We start from the raw sequence: 20,986 nt of genomic DNA on the forward strand, positions 1-20,986 counted from the left end.
CAGACAATGTTTCTGAATGGGCTGGTTTGACTTGGTGTCCGCTTGAAATGCCCATTTGGCAAAATTTAATACAGATCACCACTATCAAACAGTAGATCAAGAAAATGAATTTGGTGAATTAAATGGGTTTGGCTGAGAGGTAGTCATTGAGCTGTCTTGTTGCAGACTGGAATCAGTAAAGGCTGCAGTAAAGAATGTTTACAAGATTATCGTAGGCTCTACCTACATTTGTGCTCTAGCATTTGGAAGCAAAAAAAATCCCTACAGAGGCACAACAAAATCACCCATCTCACTTAGCAAATCAAGTTCTTTTCTAGTGATAAACAAAACTCCACAAGGTTCAGTCAGAAGGCCTTTGGTTTGGATAAGTACTCAGGAGTCTGAATGTTTATCCAAACTTCATCCGAACTGTCCGAATCCCTTATGTTAGCAGAATTGGACTAGGAATCTCTGGAGAACAGGCTCTCACAAGACTGCTGGTACTTCCTGCATCCAATGAGTCCAGAAATCCTGAAAATATTGTCTCTCTCATGGAATTTTATCATTTACAATCCCAGCTGGAATATGGAAGTATAGAAGCTACAGCAAGAACAGCAGCAGCAAAAATAGGAAATTCTTCAAACTCTTCCAAACCGCAAAAAAAGTTGGATTCAGTTCAACTCTGGGCGAAGGTTTGGGATGGTTCTTGTTTTATCCAAACCAGTTTCCCCATCCTTCTTTATTGCCTCCCAAAAAGGTGCATGTTTAAGAGTCCTGCCCCCTTCCCTTTATAATCTTTCCATGAACCTATTCTCGACATTTACTTAAAGAGTAGGTAACACACGTCGTTCAAGACACGCTGTCATGAAGTACAGCCCAAGGATGTACAAATAAAGTGCAGAGGCTGATATTATACTATTAGATATAAATGCCAGCGTGAACTAAAGAAATACTGAATACAATGCACTCTCAAAAGGAGCAGAAACTAGAAACCTTTCATCAGAAACAATTTGTCCAGCAACATAAAAGGCTCTATAGATCTGCTGATGTTCTACGTTACCTTAAGAGAACCATGTTCACCAAGGAGAAGATATTTTAAAGACCAATGATATTATTGGTCTTCAGAACACACAAGAGTTTCTCTGACTGGACAAGCTCCCTAGATTTCTCTCCTCCCAACCTCTCTTGGAAGTGTGAAATCTTACTGGAGAGGGAGATCAGGAATTTACAACAGACCACAGACATGGACATTATTTCCCAGAAAATGACATTTAAGTTTAACAATACTTAACACTTCTAGACCACCTTTCATCTGGGGCTCTCTATTTTTTTTTACAAGCCTTAATTAACTAAGCCTCACTAAATAAAAGCTTGACAGGTATTATTATACCCATTTTTGCAGATCAGGAGACACAGGCATAGAGAAGTTTAGGGTCAGTTTTTCAAAAGTGGCCTCTAATTTTGGTGCCCAACTTTACACAACCAGAGCCTAATTACCAGAGGTATGGAGTGCCTGATTGACCTCAACTGGAGTTAGGAGTTCTCAGCCCTTATGAACACCAAACCCTCGGTACCTAAAATTGGGTACCCAAAGCAGTGGGCAACCAAAACTAGAAGTCATTTTTGAAAATCTGGGCCTCAAACAACTTGCCCATAAGATCACAAAGCTCATTAGCAGCCAAGTCAGGAACAGAGTACAGACCTCCCAGTTTGCAGTCCCCTTCTCTAAACACTAGTCAACATTGTTACCTTCATCATATGCTGTAATCTAACCATTTCTGGGAAAGTCCTTGTCACCATTATGTTGTTGAAAATAAATCTAGAGGATTAAAGGATCTAATTCTGTGATTTAATACAAGTTTCCAATAGCCTATGTCCAAGCTCTCTCCCTGGGGGAAGAGGGAAAAGATGACTGTCACATCTTATTGTTTTTACAGTCTCAGTGACTGAGGTCAAATCAACTTAGATTTGGGTTTTATTTTTTAGAGCATTTGCCATTGAACTAAAACAAAAGATCTAGAATGTAGACTTCATGGACACAACACAGAAGGAATTCTGAAACTACAGAAGAAGAAAAAAATCTGGGCCAGATTCACTGGAATGCTCTGGCAACTTTATGTAGCTCCAGTGATGCAAAGCAACCATAAACCTATCTTAACTTTAAGATGAGTTTATGGTGGTTTTGCATTGTCAGAGTTATGCAAATCAACCAAAGAACACGAGTAAATCTGGCCTTCTGTTTAGAAATGGTTCTATTTCTGTAACATATAGGGTAGGCTTGCACACTTCCACTAGCTCAACTGTGAAGAGCAAATTCATTCTTTTGATTGGCAAGTAAAATACTGTTAGAGCTTGTCTATATGCACACTCAGTTTGCAGCCATCTGGGGTGTAAATCTACCCTGCACTAGCCTGCCATGCATTAAGTATCCATATGGACCCCGCTGCTGCCATGAACTAGAACCTCCCTAGTGCACTTTAATCTACTCCTATTTTAAACTTGCCTCCAGGTCAAAACCTGGAACTTCAGAGGCATATTGAAACCCCTCATAATGCAACTGGTAAACTACACACTACTACAGGGCGGGAAATGTTCTCCCAGACTCCCTCTGTGATCAGCTTGTGTTCTGAAGTGTCTGTATTTCTCCTCCTGTGTTCTTTACTAGTAAGGGCATATGAATGAAAAGAGGATCTTGGTTTCGTAACAATTCATCTGTGTCTGTTGCTCATTCCTCACTTGATATCAAAATGTTCTGTGAAATCACAGTAGTTGGTTTGGGAAATTATACTGATGTCAAGTATCAGAGGGGTAGCCGTGTTTGTTGCTTTTTACAGATCCAGACTAAGAGTACTGTGGCACCTTATAGACTAACAGACGTATTGGAGCATAAGCTTTCGTGGGTGAATACCCACTTCATCAGACGCAGTGGGTATTCACCCATGAAAGCTTATGCTTCAATATGTCTGTTAGTCTATAAGGTGCCACAGGACTCTTTGTTGCTTTCTACTGATGTCAGAAACAGAGGATAGTGACTTGAGGTACTGAATAAGCAGCAGGAGAAGAGGACCTCTGTAGAAACTTGGAAATTGTTGTCATGTAAATATCTTTAATGAAAAAGAATGAGGGGAGAGAAATACAGAAAACACACAAAGCAGAAGCTGCAGTGATTCTAAAAAAATATGTTTTTCCAGATTTGGGGGGAAAGATATACATTATCTGGTGAAAAAAAATGCACTTTCTTAAATGGCTCGATCTCCTGTGATCATTTTTTTCTCAATCAGAGCAGCTTAAAAATATTCAGAGCTGCCAGAAACTTTTGCAATGAGCCAGGAAAGGCTTGCCAATAGGTCACAAACATGGGTCCAGATTCGAATGAGTGGCAGCTGGGACCAAAACACACCTGGGTGAAGTTTCGATGAAATCTAGAACAGCTTGTTAATTGAGGTTGACATTATGGAAAGTTCTTTTCCCCCTAAGTTTTGGGTGAAAGAAAATGAAAATTTCACTTGAAGTTTTAAGTTTGTTCTGACCCAAACTTTAAAAGAAAAAACTGGGGCTGTGAAACCCATGAACCTGTTGTGAAAAGGAACCACAACTACTGAGCTTTAAATGGCTCTAGTTCAGTGTCACATCTACGCTCCTCTCTCCTTTCCTGGAAATTCAGATTCTAAAGAAAAGCTACTTACGAGAAGGCAAATGCCACCAGGGCCCCACTGACCACAATAAAATCCAAGATGTTCCACAGGTCACGGAAATAGGAGCCAGGATGAAGCAGCAGCCCCAGGTCAATCATCTTCAGAGGAAACAAATTAACATGCCACATGTAAAAACACAGGAACCAGCTCCAAATACAGATGTGTAGCAGGGATATTTATTATCTGCAATGAGGTGAACCCCTATATCCTTGATCAAATGATTTCGGTCCCTTCACAAAACCTCCTTATAAATCATAAGAACAGCCATACTGGGTCAGACCAGAGGTCCATCTAAGCCCAGTTTCCTGTCTTCCGACAATGGCCAATGCCAGGTGCCCCAGAGGGAATGAACAGAACAGGTAACCATCAAGTGATATTGTCACCCATTCCCAGCTTATGGCAAACAGAGGCTAGGGATACCATCCCTGCCCATCCCGGCTAATAGCCATTGATGGACCTATCCTCCATCAATTTATCTAGTTCTTTTTTTGAATCCTGTTATAGTCTTGGCCTTCACAACATCCTCTGGCAAGGAGTTGCATTGTGTGAAAAAATACTTCCTTTTGTTTGTTTTAAACCTGTTGCCTATTAATTTCATTTGGTGACCCCTAGTTCTTGTGTTATGAGAAGGAATAAATAACACTTCCTTATTTAATTTCTCCACACCAGTCATGATTTTATAGACCTCAATCCTATCCCCCCTTAGTCGTCTCTTTTCCAAGCTGAAAAGTCCCAGTCTCATTAATCTCTCCTCATATGGCAGCCATTCCATGCCCTTAATCATTTTTGTTGCCCTTTTCTGAACCTTTTCCAGTTCCAATATATCTTTTTTGAGAAAGGGCAACCACATCTTCATGCAGTATTCAAGATGTGGGCGTACCATGGATTTATATAGAGGCAATATGATATTTTCTGTCTTATTATCTATCCCTTTCTTAACGATTCCCAACATTCTGTTTGCTTTTTTGACTGCCGCAGCACACTGAGTGGATGTTTTCAGAGAACTATCCACAATGACTCCAAGATCTCTTTCTTGAGTGGTAACAGCTAATTTAGACCCCATCATTTTATACGCATAGTTGGGATTATGTTTTCCAATGTGCATTACTTTGCATTTATCAACATTGACTTTCATCTTCCATTTTGTTGCCCAGTCACCCAGTTTTGTGAGATCCTTTTGTAGCTCTTCGCAGTCTGCCTGGGACATAACTACCTTGAGTAGTTTTATATCAAAAGTTACACAGTAGTGATGTTTTTGTTTTTGACAGGTTTTCAGTAGGGGAGAGGGAGGTTTGCTTTTGTAATTTAGCGAGAGAAGTTAGTATTTCAGAAGCAGATAATGTTGACTAGAGTCAGGAGTAGTGCAAGCATAATGCCGACAGACCCCGGTTGCTGGGATCGAACCGGAGACCTCTGGAGCTTAGTGCATGAACCTCTACTGCATGAGCTAAAAGCCACCTGGCTGTTAGCTAAGGCTGTAGAGCAGACTCAGTCTCTCTCTTTAAGTGGTCTCGGTGCCACTAGACGGGACAGAACACCACACCCGGGAGGTGTGTGGGTTACATACTTCCCCTAGCTGAGGAAGCGTGTCCCAAGCTTCAGAATCTTCCCAGTTGAAATCCCGGACGAGCCCTCACTTGTAAGACAGACAGACCCCGGTCGCCGGTGGGCAGGATCAAACTGTGGACCTCTGGAGCTTAGTGCATGAGCCAAAGGCCAAATGGCCCTTAGCTAAACCTGTAGAGCAGGCTCATTAATCTCTCTCTAAGTGGTCCCGATGCCACTAGATGGGACAGTACACGAAACCCAGGAGGCGTGTGGGTTACACAGGCAGATGCTCTGTAAGCTTCCTTACACATATTTTTGCCAGTGCACTCCATGATTGTCAATCCCCTTAATTTTCCACTTCCTGGCCTTTTCCTATGCCACATTGTGTGGTAGTTTGTTACAATGAACACATATTAGAGATTATGCCGAGAATAGGGCAATTTGGATCCATTCTTGTAATTTAGTCTTCTCTTAAATATACGTTCACCTGTACTGTTTACTTCTCATTGTTTAATACATATATACTGTAGTGTACTGGTCTTATGCACTTTGCCAACTACACAACATTAAATTAAATAACATCCACAGAGGCATCTCTGCTGGAAGTTACTTGGGGGCCAAACTACCTGACTATAATAGGTAGAGAGAGCTGCCCAAGGAAGTAATAAATTCCTTGTGTTTGGAACCCCATCGGTGGCAATATCCCCCCAAATGTGATCCCCTCCCTTTCTGTTCTTATGTGTGAGATGAAATAGTGAATGTTGACCTTTGAATAATCGTCACTGAGCCTCAGCATTTACACCTGATTGAGATGAATGGGGCTGTTCGCACTTCTGAGAACTAGGGTTTCGAGTAGCTGCAGACTCACGCTGACATTTCTGCATCACACTCCATTCACATTTTTGAGATTTTCTTCACAACCATAACAGCAAGAAACTTTTTTTTTTTTTTAAGACAAAAGCTGAGATTTTGGAGAACAAGACAGTAGCTACAGAAAGATGCTGGTATGATGTACGGGTGTGTGCCAGCTGTTTCCAAGCCCTGTTCATAATGGGTAGAACTTCTTACCATCAATGTTTTCCTACACGCATGAGAAATATCTCATTTTCTACAAGCCCTGTTCATATCTCTTGCTCTGGACACCTGAAAATATACCACAGTGAATCTGAAAAGTTGAATAAATACCCATGGTGATATTCTTACCTTTATCACCATCTCGAAGGTAAAGACACCCGTAAATATATAATCCAGATACTTCAGCGCCTAAGTCAGAAAGAGAAATCTGTATTTAAAGGAGACTAAGAACAGAATCACTGAAATGATCTGCCCAAAAAGAGTGTATGGAAGGCCAATTCCAGCAGTGGCATATTTACCAAGGTGTCATTGCATAACACCCATTTCATGGGTTGCTTTCAGGTAGTTTACACCACAAATTGGAGTTCCCTCCATGGAACTGAAACAGTATTTTTTTTACAAAAGAAATCATTGTCCGAACGCTCGTGTGCACGTGTGAGAGATCATCTGTGTGCACATGTACATAGCAGGTTTAAAATAGCAAAGTGAATACACTTTAAATCACAATATTTGAAAATCTTTTCCGAATTTGCTTCTCTGCCAACACCTTTGTACAAATGTGCTTCCCTCTGCAATAGTTGATGATAGCATTGCTAATGCCTCTGGAGTGTAAGGAAGAGATATACATCCCCTGGTCTAGAGCAGTGGTCAGGGCCGGCTCCAGGCACCAGGCACCCAAGCACGTGCTTGGGGCGGCACCTGGTAAGGGGCGGCGGGAGGAGCGCGGCTCGGCATTCCACGGGGGGGGGGGGCGCTCCGGCGGCGGGGGGGGTGGGCTCCAGCGGCGCGGCGCTCGGCGGGGGGGCAGCGCGGGGCTCGCGCTGGGGGGGGGTTTCCGGCGGCCTCGGCACGGGGGGGCGGGCTCCGGCGCGCGGCAGTCGGCGGGAGCGGGCTCCGGCGCGTGGCGCTCGATGGGGGGGGGGCGGCGCGGGCGCGGCGCTGGAATGGGGGTTCCGGAGGCGCTCGGCAGTGGGCGGGGGCGGGCTCCAGCGGCGCGGCGCTCGGCGGGGGGGGGCGGTGCGGGGCTCGCGCTGGGGGGGGTTCCGGCGGCGCTCGGCACGGGGGGGCGGGCTCTGGCGCGCGGCGGGGGGGGGGCGGCTCGGCGATCGGCTGGGGGGGGGTTCCGGCGCGCGGGGGGCAGCGCTCTGGGGGGGGTTCCGGCGGCGCTCGGCGGGGGGGCGGCGCGGCGCTCGGCTGGGGGGGGCTCGGGGGCGGCGCTTTTTTTTGCTGCTTGGGGCAGCAAAAAAGCTAGAGCCGGCCCTGGCAGTGGTTCTCAAACTTTTGTACTGGTGACCCCTTTCAAATAGCAAGCCTCTGAGTGCGACCCTCCCTTATAAATTAAAAACACGTTTTTATATATTTAACACCATTATAAATGCTGGATGTAAAGTGAGGTATGGGGTGGAGGCTGATAGCTTGCGACCTCCTGAGGGGTCCCGACCCCCAGTTTGAGAACCCCTGGTCTAGAGCATAAACCAACCTCTAACTAGCAAGTATTAGGAAGAAACTTTCCCCTTAGCTAGTTTATTTCATAGGTGCCTATTTCAGGGTTTTCTGAACCCTTCCCTGAAACCTCTGGAACTGGCCAGATTGGAAACAGGCTATGAGACGAGGTAGTCCCCTTATCTGATTCAATATGGAAATTCCTATGTTCTGAGGACTGCAACTCCTGATTTGTTTTAGGGGTTAGGAAAAGGCAGAATCCTGAACTCAGGCCTCAGTAAGTAAAACACCTGACAGTTCACACCTATCAATTAGATAATCTTCTTGGTAAACTGCTTTGGATTTTAAGTGTGAAATTTTCAGTCCCAGTCTCTGGTTTTGTTTTACACTTGGAATTGACTGCATCTATTTCGTGTACACAGTTTGTGCAACAAATCAGGCAGCTGGATCCTGCTGTATTTGTTGCTAATTTAGGGCCAGATACCGCTGATACCCTTGATAACAGGGCTACTCACGGAGTAAGGTGTTACTGAAGAGCAAGAGTATTTTAATCCGGGCCTGTAGGTTAATATAGCTTTCATTCTCCAAAGTCACATGAGACGAGTGGGGAGGTTTGGTAATCATCTTAATTCTAGTGACTAGCTGACACAGCATCTGAGTCTCCTGATCCAAATACGGATGATCTGGAGTAGATCCGTTCCAAGAAACCCAACGGGTACCTAGGTGCTAACACAACAGGTGCCCAGCCATCCAATCTGTGACTGCAGCTGTGGGGTTTGTGTGTAGATATAAGGTGCATGCCCATTTGTGTGCGCATTATCACTTGGGTGTGTAAGCTCAGACTCTGGTTTGAAGCCTGTTGAAAACTGGGCCCTAAATGTATTTTTCTGTACTTGTTTAAAAACAAAATATCCACCCTGGGCTGGTCCTAGTGGTTACTGTTGTGCCAAACCATTCAGGAGACGCCACTCTACGCCTGGCTTCAGTCTCTTGCTTTCTGTACTACAGACGATGAAAATACCCTGGAAGTGTACTGCACCCTCAGGAGCGTGGCAATGCCTTCCATTGCTCGGCAGCGATCCCTCTGGCTGGTGAAGGCACAGCCCCTTTCCAGGTTTCCAAGGCAGTCCCATCCAGCTGGCATCAATCGACAGCTAAGACACAGGTTCTCAAAGGTGGATGGGGTTCAAACAGAGGAAAGGGCCAGAGAACCTCAGTGCTTGTAGTAGGGAAATTGACAGACCAGATTGTTGGTATAAATGACTAGCCACTACTTTGGAAGGCCATGCAAGTAAAAAGTTCAATGTTGGCTCTGCAACGCTTCTCAGAAGGAGACATGAAATCTGGGAGCTGTCATTATGTTAGTGTGAGTCTCACCCTAATTGATACCTATCCGGCCTCAGTGCTAGCCAGATTTGGTGGCTGTTTTCTTCTCTCTGTATTGCACTTGGCTGTCAGGGGTGCAGATCTTACTTCCAGAGGGTCCCAGGTTTGCACTCCCAACCCCAGTGTCACCCACTAGATAGCACATGTTGATATCACTGGATGGAACCCCCACACTCTGCAATCTGTGTTGTTCTGCTGTCCACACCTCCTACCAGAGAAGCAAAACAATCATCTTCTGGTTGCCTTGGTCACTACTCACATCATTCCTTGGAGACTCAGCTTGGACAGGGTCTTCGGCAGCCAGGGCAATGCTGCTCAGTGCTATGACGATGAGGATGACCATCTCAAAGTAGCGCATGTTCACAATGTAATGAAACAGGCGTCGGATTCTGAAAGAACAAAGAAATAAAAGAAAGCAGATGGAAGCACTGACATTGCTACTGTCCCTCAGAGTCTGCATCACAGTGTTGGTGGCTTGGGGGGCGGGTGGGGAGCACGTTGCTTATCAAGAATATCAGCTTTGGGAATTTTATTATGGTTATAGCGGGAACTGGGAGTCATGACTACTGGGCTTTATTCTTTGATCTGCCACCAACTTGCTGCGGGACATTGGGCAAGTCACTTCTCTTCACCTCACTAATCCATCTGTGAGATGGTGATAGTGGTATTAGATATCCCAGGACCATCAAGAACTTTAACTTATTGGGGCACAATTTTGCAGACCTTACTAAGGGCTAATCTTGATGGGACGCTAGTGTGCCGCTACCCGGGGCATGAAACTGCAGCACGCTACCTTGACGTGCAGCAACTACAGTGCACTAAAAGTTCTGTAGCACACTTTGCTGTCCTCCTATTTCCAACAGCAGTACGAGAGAGTGCACTATGGGACTTTCAATGAGCCGTAGCAGTGTCCATATGGGACACCCCAGCGTGCCATGCACTAACATCCCCTGTATGCAGAAGGCTTGACTTGATCCTGTTCAGTTTAGTGGCAAAACTCCCAAAGACTTGAATGATGCAGGGTCAGTACCATAGTACTGTAGGATCAGTACCATAGTACTGTAGCACTTACTCATGCAAGAAATTCCTTTGAATGAAGAATCAGACCTTCAATGTTTGCTATGTGCTTTGAGATCCTCAGATAAACAGTGTTTTATAACTGCAATGTAATGTTTTTATTCTCTCTCTCTCCAGGCATCTCTACCATGCTCTTTAATACAATATTTGAGAGCTGGACAACTAGTTCATAACCAGTAATTTATTTGATACATTTAACCTCTTTTTATTGTGACTCATCTACAAGAAAATTGTGAAACTCTGGTATTTCTATATCATTCAAACTATTCACAAATTCTTTCAGCAAATAACTCTTGATTGGCACTCAGTTGCAAATGTTTAATTGCAAATATGCAAAATAATAAATGTGCATGGTGTTGGTTAGTTAATAATAAACTTGGTATTGTTTCTATTCCCAGATTGGATGATGTATGTAACTAACCAACAGCCCTAAATTATGATAGGAGCATATATTTAGCAAATATTTGAGCAGTGGATTTTAAAATTCCCTTTTTGCAAGTATTTACTTTAGTAATTCCTGTTGCTAGATTAGTAATGGAGAGTGAATGTAAAAGGGGCACAAAACAACTGAAGTGAACTTGTTATGAAAAAATACTGAAATAACAGTCATAGAAATAACAGGAGTACTTGTGGCACCTTAGAGACTAACAAATTTATTAGAGCATAAGCTTTCGTGGGCTACAACCCACTTCTTCGTATGCATCCGAAGAAGTGGGTTGTAGCCCACGAAAGCTTATGCTCTAATAAATTTGTTAGTCTCTAAGGTGCCACAAGTACTCCTGTTATTTTTGCGGATACAGACTAACACGGCTGCTACTCTGAAACCAGTCATAGAAATGTTTCACAGAGTTCCCCAAGCTCTAGTTATGCATCTTACAATAAGGCAGAACTATCCTGATGTTCAAGGACTCTAAAGAAGTGAAATTACCCACAACATTTGTAACTTTAACTTACATGTTGAATTTGGATTAATCAAAGAAATAACAAGTAGTTATTTTTGGTTATTTGTCATTCATAACAAGTACTGAGATGCAGAAATATTTGTAAACTATGACTGGCATGTTATAAATAATTTTCTATGTGCTTTTTTTAAACATTGGTACTTTAAAAACCATCTATTTAAATTATATTTTTCAAAAATGCTTTGTGCTCTGGGCAATACAACAGAGCTTGGGAAGATAATCATCTAGAAATAGATACTGTGAAAAAATATCCCACCCTTCAAAAATAGAAAGGAACTGCTTTATGAAATAGAATCAGAGGTGTGAACCTACACCCAACCTTCACCTGTGTAGACCCAGAAAAAACTTCTGTTTTCTTCCTGTACCTTCTCGAGACCTTTTGGTGCTTCTGACCATTTTAGTGTGACATTTCATTTCAATCTGTTTGTAGCCCTTCTTACATTGAAAGTAACTTTCTGAATGTAAAGGGGCTCAGTAACCCGATGAAATCATCCAATTGACACACACCCAGAGCTAGATTCTGGCCTTTTCAGCTGGGATGTGCGGTATGGCGTACTAAGGAACAACACGGCAGCGGGAGAGCTCGGGAGGAATTCTGGCTGAGTCTCCAGGGGAGCATATGTTCCACAGACAGCTGCATTACTCTTGCACATCACTCTGTGTCTGGCCAATCTCGTCCTTACTCCTCCCTGTAGCCCCAGCCACAACATTTGCAGGGATCAGTGTATGTGCTCCACAATGGGACCGCATTTAGCCCCTTCATGGGAGGCATCTTGTGGCCTCCTCATCTCGCTTACCTTCACAGTGCCGGGCCCCGTATGGCCCTGTATGTTAATGCCTACTTTGCCCATATATGGTCCCATGCAGGGCCAGCTCCAGGCACCAGCCTGACAAGCAGGTGCTTGGGGCGGCCGATCCGGAGACGGGCAGCCGCTCCGGAGAGGGGCGGCACGTCCAGCTATTCGGCGGCAATTCAGCGGACGGTCCCGCACTCCCGCTCGGAGCGAAGGACCTCCCGCCGAATTGCCGCCGCAGATCGCGATCGCGGCGCTTTTTTTTTTTGGCTGCTTGGGGCGGCCAAAACCCTGGAGCCGGCCCTGGTCCCATGAACTATGTATTACACCGTTGGTTGGTTTTTTTCTTGGGGGGGTCATGAGAGGGGGGCATTAATAGAGCACAGAGGATACTGGAATATGGGGCTCAAAGCTTTCTGCAAGATGGGGTAACAGAAGAAAAAGGGGGCGTGTTTTGGGAGTTACCTGAAAAAAGGTTGAGAACACCTGTCCTGCTCTAACTGGTCTGTACCAGGCTACAGGCAGCCCATTCTCAGTCCAGGACTTTGTATTCTTTTTGCTATTGCAGCTTAGTAACGTTATCAGGTGTTTAACTACCTAAGACTCAGTCCAGGCAGTCAACCCACAGCTGAGGCAAAGCAGAACAGGCAGCCAAATATCCGAGGCAGAATAATGTTTCAAATCAAGCCAGCCAGGATCCAAGCCCCATCATTCCAACATTTCTTTGTTCCCAGAAAGTTCATCATTCTTTTGTACCATGCTGTGTGCACATCTGATCAAACTCTTCCCTCACACTGACTGTGTATTATCACATTCATCAAAGGATGTTTTGTTGTATTTGAAGCTACTGGTTAGAACTAGTACAATGTGTTCACAGCATTCTGAGAAACTGAAATCTCCATAGACTTTTCAATCAGCCACCCCAGCCCTCCACGAAGCCTTAATGACAGCTGAAGGAACAAACCACAGAAAATGTAGAAGGGGAAATCAGATATTTCTTTCAAATTAGAGAAGCCCATGCTGACAATGGGAAGTGGACTGAGCCCTAAATTCATTTCCTATAGGCTACTGAACAGCGGTCAGATTGCTAACGGTCTGGGCTCCTTTGTAGCTACAGTTTGTATTGAAAGATACCCTCCGTATTTATTTCCAATGTATTCCAACTACACACACACTCATAGTCAGGTCATCTTGGTGAATGTGATTATAGCCCAGAGCTGTGAAAAGCAGATCTAATCAGGGTTTAATCCAGAGAGAAATGATCACAAATAGTGCAAGCAATCCTCAGAGGTGGCAAAGATTCCAAACCTCTGCTCCAGACCCAAGTTACTGCTTGAAATGACTCACAGCCCGTTATGCTAGAACTCCTACGGCTCATGATGACGTACCTGTCTAGTCCTGCGGCACTTGGGAATGACACGGTTCTCTACGTGCAGAGTCAAAGTGCAAAGCTACCCATGAGACACAGATGCTGTAAGCAACAGAAGTGCTATAACCCCAGCAGACCCTATATGTTATACTCAGCCTCAGCTCATGAAGAAATACTTGCAATGTCCCAGAAATTCAGCTTCTATGGTGATGTGGGGCTACAGGGCTGGCAAGAGGACCACATCCTCCAAGGGAAGGTGTTTGTGGAGCCAGGCTGCATTCGCTGGTCTCAAAAACACTTTCCCTCAGCCCTTTGCTCCTCATAACGCCTCTTCTTCTACTGACATTCCATCCTCCAAAACAGATCTCTGACAAAGGTATGTGCTCTTGGTCAGACTGGAAATTCAGAGGAGCAATCCACAATAGCGAGCTCACAGTCTCCACCGATGGATCACTGAACAAATATTCATTAACTTGACCATCAGAAGCTCAGACTTCTTCCGGGATTTGCCCCCCTCTTTTCCATTGGTAATTTATTACCTCAGAAAAGCCCAACTCAAACGGTGCATCTGGTTCGTAGGCCAGTCAAGCTACATACTTAGTTTTCCAATGGATTTGACTAAACATAGATCAAGTAAATGTACATTATTTTTTCTCCACATATTCACACACACATGCACAAGACAGAAAACGCACCATGGTGGTAGAAGACTTACGGGTTTGTAGGGCTTAAGATAAACATGGAGCTATAAGGCAGGATTGGCTTAGGCCCATTTTTTGTCAAGTCATCAATCTCCATATCTTTCTTCTCTTCCGTTTTACTTTCAAATTCAACGTTGTTCACTACAAAGTGAATTGAAGGAAACAGGCATCAAACAGGTCAAAAATGTAAACACATCCCATTCATAAATGTTCTTCAACTGCTGGATATATAGACAAGGCAGCTTGTATACAGAAAAGCCGCTTTCAAACATGCTGATTAAGTATAATGAACCTACTAACTGTCTGTTGTTAGCATGGCTATTTATTATAGTATAATATACAGTACAAATAAATTATTCCTTAACTGCTTCACTGATGAGCAACATTTCAGAAATGACTGGGAAATGCCCCAATACGGGCAAATCTTAAGGTTTTGGTTTTTTTTAAAGGGTCTGTCAAGACGGGCATTGAAATTTGATCCCAAACAACCAGATAGCTCTAGAATCCAGCAGGTAAGGATAGAGAATCAGCTAATGAGCCTAACTGACAGCATGCTCCTGAATCTTTTGATGCATGGGATATGAACCAGCAGCGGGGATGGATCTGGAAGGCTCAGATAAGCAAGGTATAGCTTTGCTTTGATAATTCTGGGATTGAGAAAAGCCTGAACTTCTCTGTGTTAGGAGTTACTGAAGTCAGATGCCCAAACCATGAACCAGAGACCCTGTTTATGCTGCATGTTCTCTTCTTAGCCAAATAGCTGCTGCATACACTGGCCAATCAGTTCGTAAGTCCAAAAAGACATTCTCTTGTGATGCTTTAGCTGAGATTTTGTGGTTTACCCACCGAACCTATACTTTTTATCCCCCCCCCTCAACAAACCGATATTTCAGCATGAACAAATGACAGATCTCCCTAAATCCTTTTCCAAAACATGCGGAGTAAATTCCTTACTAATTCTCAGATCAGATATATGTCAACATCACAAGGGAAGAAAGAACTAGGGGAGACTGTGACTGAAAGAGACGTCAGTATCAGAATGTAGCAGAATTACTAAACATCTCCTATGGTCAAGAGAGTAAAGAGGAAGAGTACAAACAGGGGCCTAAGAGGCACAGTCCAGACTGCTTTAAGCCAAATTACATTCCCTGTATTCCAGGCCCAGCTACCAGCACAATTTACTGCAGCTCCAGGGGCTACTCTAAGTTAGGACGACTTGCTCAGAAGAGCTCTCCAGTCATGCTCCCAAAACATCCCCTTCTTCCCCTGCTCCCTCCCGCCAAGCCAGGGAATGGAGAGGGCTGCTCATAAAGTTCTGTGCCACTGGTATTTTCTAGCTCGTTCCACACCCCTTTACACAGATGCAGCAGGGAAGAGACTTGGGGCCTGACGATACAAATCAGACAATACAAAGAAAAAGCTGTATTTAGAGTAAAAACGGAAGCAGCCTTCTCATCTTCTTCAGAAAGGGGCCTTGTACTGGTCGTATCCAGGATATAAGCTCAAAAAGGACAAATAACAACCCACCAATTTCTCATTCATCTGAGTCATAATGAAAGAGCTTAGACATGGCACGCCAGCCCTCGTTAATTAGAGCACACTTTGAGTGACAAGCTTTAATCAAACTCTGCTCGCTGTCCCTTCCCTAGCACTCACTTTGGATAAAGGAAAAGCTTTTGGCGTGCCTGGCTGACAGCTGCCCCACGGTAAAGTGACCATCGCTCTGGGGTGATAGGCTGTTTGGTTTCAATAGTCTTGATAGTGATGTATTGGCTGATGTGCTACATGGGGCTTGTCCTAGTCACTTTGAGGGGAAAACCAGTCTACTGGTATTAATAACACACTGTAGTGCTCAGATGTTCTCAAAGTGCTTCACAAACATTTCCTGAATTAAAGGCTCACAACCATCTCCCTCTCTTTCATTTGGGGACACTGAGGCAGTAGGGTTTAAAGGGCTTGATTTCCACAAGCGCTGAGCACCCACTGACTTCAGCTGGAGTTGTGGGGGCTCATCTCTTCTGAAGAACCAGGCCCCAAGGGATTTGCCCAAGAGCAACACACCAAGTCAGTGTCAGGGCTTGTCTACACAGCGTGGCAATGCGCACCAGAGGGGTGGGATTTCAAAAGAGCTCCGCACCCAGCGTGCAGAGCTGTTTTTGAAAATCTGGCCCATGGTCCACAACTTCCATTGAGACCGACAGGTTGTCCAAGGCACTCACTTGGTATGACAGTGGTCTCCCCTGGAGGCGCGGTGATGGTGACGGGGATGTTCACAGTGGTGGTTTTGTCCAGTGGTGGCTGAGTCATCCGTGTCACATTCTTCTCGTTGTCAGCATCTTCTGGCTGCTCGGGCACTTTCTGCAGGTAGGTGCTGGGCAGGGTATGAACTGGGACGACGCTCACGCTACCCCCAGCCTCTATCTCACACTGAGTTTCCCTGAGACAGAACAGCAGAGATTATAAACCTCTTTAAGACCAAAGCAGGGAGAAAACCCATGCCCTGCAGCCAGGCCACCACAGGATATGCCTGTCAGATCTTCTCAGCTAAGCCAGGTCAGTCTCTACATGGAAGATCTCTGGGGAAAACTCATACGTCAGTGATTCAGTAAAGCTACGTCCACATTGCAGCCTCAAGGTGTGATTCCCCTGTTCACGTGCACATACTCGAGCAAACACAGGTATCAAGAGCAGTAAAGCTGCAGCAGCATGGGTACTGAGCTGTGCCAAATACAAACCCACCTGAAACGAGTGGGTACGTACTCATACTAGCACCAGCTCAATGAGAGCTGCCGCAAGTAGGTGTACGCGAGCAGGGAATCACGCACCGAGCTCCGAGTGCAGACGGAGCCGTAGTGACTCTTTCTCCTCTGAGTCCGACTGAACCAGCATCCAAGCCTGAGGTTGTTATTATGATGTACTATTGTATTACCTCGACGCCTGCTAGTCAGAGACATGGACCAGGGCCCCATTGTGCTAGCTGCTGTACAAATGATGTTCGGAGGCTTTGGGTGTCTGGCGGTGCCGTTTGCGTTAATGAGACATAAAACTGAGGTCCCAGCTATGCGCAGTAAGGATCCAACTGGGCACTTTTGCAACAGTAAGCAAATTAGCCTCTCCGTATTGGCCGGATTGCGAATGAGGACATTCCATTCCATCTCCCTGCAGTTTCATTTCAATCTGGTGCTCTTCACTTCCTGACCTAAGCTGTTGTGGAAAGTTGCACTTTGCTGTTAACTAGCTGCTGAGTTCCACTTTAGAAGTGGCTACATTTCAGCAATGAGCAAAGCGTGTATGGCTGATCTATAACATTTGTAAAGTGCTTTGGGATCCAGTTGGAAGGTGCACTATATAGAGATCATCATGTCAATTCCACTCTGTTACCAGGACTTCACAGGTGAACTATGCCCACTCCAATGATTCCCAACTTAATTTGTTTCCATTTAGATTAGCAGCGCAATAAAGGCAATTTTGTACTCTTTCCTCATTTCTTTATTAAATATTCTAAATGATTCATGGTGATTAAGTTTTCTATTAATTCTAATAAGAATGAAACATAACAGAATAGAATGGTTTGTGTACTCTCCTGCAGCCCTTAGATAACAGCAATGCACTGAATGCGGTTGCCATTATGTGCACACGTATCGTCTTGGACATAATGGACTCATCCTTTTCCCCGCTGAGGTCTATGGGAGCTTTGTAATGGACTTCAGTGGGAGTAAGACTGGGCTGTCGAAGCTATTTTTAATGAGAGAAAATTAGCCAGGGCACTTAAGTTTTCCAGCACTTTAAGTGCTGGCTGAATAATGACCAGAAAGGGACTGGGGTTTAATGTGTCACTTCTAACACAGCAGCCCTGCCTTAGTAAGGCGCTGCGAAAGCAGCAGCAAGTAGGAGCCCAGTTGCTAGTGCGAGACGTGAACGTACAACCTTCTAGCCCATACATGGAGCGCATCCCACGGAGTCACGCGGATTGATTAGTTAAGTGCTGTAAATGGCTCTCGGGTGTATTCTCAGATTTCAGGCACTGTTCAAAAATCTTTAACCTGTCACAGAAATTGAGCCTCAAGGGGACTCTGGGCACCCAAAATCTATATTTGCCTCATGATACGGTTACAATCAAATACATACACTCGGGGCAAGAAGTGACTTCAAGCCTTAGCCAGTCTATGGAGTTTCCACCTTTTCCCCATAAGTGTCGCCTTACATTGTTAAGTAGTACAACAAAAGAGACATTTTGGCTCAGGATGGTTCCTGGATTACTCCCAAATGAATCAAACACAGGAAGAAAGAATAGCCTAAAGAGATCATTAACGGTGAAACTGTAGCTACCGCATCTGTGCAAAAATCAATCCCTGCAGAGATTTCGACTGCACAAGCTCACCAAGATTGGGCTCCAAGAGCTCTAAAGGGCTGGAGCATGTTTATGTGAGATGCTGTAATAGCTTGAGAGAGGTGTGAGTGGCCAGTTGATCGATTACATATGTTCTTAAAAGCCCCTAAGTGCTTATTAGTGGTATCCCCATTTTAAGGTGCCTGTGAACACCTACTGAGGAATCAGCGTGTGATGGAATCAGGGTAGTAAGTGGCTATTGTGCTTAGCCTAAGACACTCTGAGACATATTCAGCTTCAAATTAAATTCATTTACAAACTACAACAGAAATTCACATGCACAAAACTGTCAAGGATCTGACAACAGCGTAAATACCCTGGCACATGAAAGCTGTCTGGATACTGCAGACACAGAAGGCAAGATTTTGATCAGCCATACACTGGTATACATCTGAAGTTTTCACAGAAAGGACTTCCTGGGGATTACTCTGGATTTGTAGCACACTGAAACTGAGACCAGGGGGCCAGATTCTCCTGCTCTCATCTGCAGCTGTGCAGTGGGAGGGGAGGAAACAGTCTTTCAGAAGGGCCAGACAAAATTTCAGTCCCTCTCTGCTACCCTGGGGGTGCACGGTGACCAAGAAAAGATTGGGAAATAGACCCCTCCACTATGTACAGTCTCCGATGCACACTGGGGAACTCCAGGAGACACCCCCACCTTACTACAGGCACAAAATAGCTCAGAATATGGCCCACTGAATATGCACGCCCTCCTGTGCTGTGGTTGGCTGCCTGGAAACCAAGCAGCATTCTATGGGTTAAGCGTAACAACGTTCCATCCTGCAAGGGACATGTTCCATTTTCATCATTCACTAAAAAGGGATTTCTCCCCACTGCTCCCCACTCACCACTGAAGAGCAATCCTTTTGCAATGCCATCATGAAGCATCTCACCTTCTGATGTCAAAGTGCTCTACAAGCATTCACTAACGTAACCTCCTAACTCCCGCTGCGGCAGGTCAGTGTTACAATACTCATTGTACAGATGAGAAAATAAAAGATCCCTCCTATTCTCAGCCGGTTGTGGCACACGATAGTTTAGCCTTCTGAGGGCTGCAATGCTTTGGTCTACTGTTGGTTGCTGGATTTAGTGTGTGGGTTCTGGGTGGCCTGTGGCAGGCAAGAGGTCAGACTAGACCAGAGGTTCTCAAACTGGGGGGCGGGCTCCCCTGGGGGGTGCCGAATGTGTTCTGGGGGGGGTGAGAAGCTTTAGGGAAAAGATGTACTGTGCACGTTTTACTCCCAGAAATGAATAACGAGCAAAGCTGATTCCTCCAGACATAGCGGGTCCTCAGGTGGCGCTGTGCATTTGACTCTAGAGGCGCTGGGCATTTCGATGGATTTCTGTGACGCTCGCCCAGCGTTCTACAAAGCTGTTGCCATCTGTACATTAACCCGTTTGCTACGAGGCGGTGCGCACGCACGCACCACACTCACAGGTTTGCTTTTGCTCTTATTACACTGGATCGTCGGCTCTGTTCCAATCAAGGCCTTACTGTTCTTAATATTTAGGGAGAGTCACATGTTGATTTGTTTTTACTGGTATATGTCCTTGTCTGGCGGGGAGCGGGGCACAAACGACTACAGACACAAAGAAGGGGGACGCAATCGAATACGTTTGAGAACCCCGGGACTAGATGATCTGGTGGTCCCGTCTGGCCTTAAACTCCACGACTCTGTGAAAGTACGGGACGTGCAATTATGCACTAAGCCTCTTGGGGGCATAGCACACAGATACACAGCCCGCAGGGTAGGAGGCTATCATGGCCAGACCAGATGTCTTTTTAAAAAGTAAGCTCCAGCTCAACCACAAGTCACGCACTTCACTGCAGGAATTACTGGGTGAAATTCGATGGCCTGTGATATGCAGGAGGCCTAGCTGGCTAGTTCCTTCTGGCCTTGAAACCTACAACTCTATTTGCACCCTTCTGATCCTCGGCTGTTCGGGGAGTCTGGGTGACCCCAACAGGACTTAGGCAGCCCTAGGGGTTACCAATTTAAGCAAAGGAGAAACAGAACACTTTTATTCCAAAATCAGACCGCCCACACGCAGACTTGCACCAATATAACATCAGGTACGAATTAAAAACCATTTCGTTATTGTGATGCCAGTTAGTGCACAGAGCAGCCCTGGGACAGAATGGGTTACCAGGCTTAAGGCCTAATTCGCCACCACCTTGCAACAGCTGCAGCCTTTTACAACTCTGCAAAGTGCATGCCAATCAGAACAGCTTTGTTGAACACTTTGCACAGGTGTAAAAGACTGTGTAAGGCACAGAAGAATCAGACCCTCCCAGAGAACTTTGCACTGCAATCAGGAGGTGTATGTCTACCCACCTCCTAACTGCAGTGTAGACACACCCTGGGTCTGAGGAGCAAAGAGGCACTGATGTCATAAACCTTAACATGGCAAACATACGGGCTGGTTCCCTTCTCACAGACACAGACGCAAGTCACGAGTAACTCCACTGAATTCAATGGCGCTACAGCCCATTGGCGTGCCACTGAACCGAGAGCAGAATCAGGCCCATAGCGTTTGCATGCATGTAATTTCACTTGTAAACAGTGT

General features: G+C 45.2%; 1 protein-coding gene across 1 annotated transcript in view; it reads right to left on the minus strand.

Annotated features, from left to right (window-relative positions):
• Window positions 1-20,986, minus strand: part of CACNA1B (calcium voltage-gated channel subunit alpha1 B) — a 502,784-nt gene that overhangs the window by 100,394 nt on the left and 381,404 nt on the right. Inside the window, exons 22-26 of the mRNA XM_065418603.1 lie at window positions 16,248-16,465; window positions 14,043-14,169; window positions 9,385-9,514; window positions 6,426-6,485; window positions 3,666-3,772 (exon numbers count right to left, since the gene is read on the minus strand). Coding sequence (XP_065274675.1) covers window positions 3,666-3,772; window positions 6,426-6,485; window positions 9,385-9,514; window positions 14,043-14,169; window positions 16,248-16,465 — 642 coding nt within the window. The remainder of the gene's footprint in view (window positions 1-3,665; window positions 3,773-6,425; window positions 6,486-9,384; window positions 9,515-14,042; window positions 14,170-16,247; window positions 16,466-20,986) is intronic.

This window comes from Emys orbicularis, chromosome 18, assembly GCF_028017835.1.
Source record: "Emys orbicularis isolate rEmyOrb1 chromosome 18, rEmyOrb1.hap1, whole genome shotgun sequence".
Classification (NCBI taxonomy): domain Eukaryota; kingdom Metazoa; phylum Chordata; order Testudines; family Emydidae; genus Emys; species Emys orbicularis.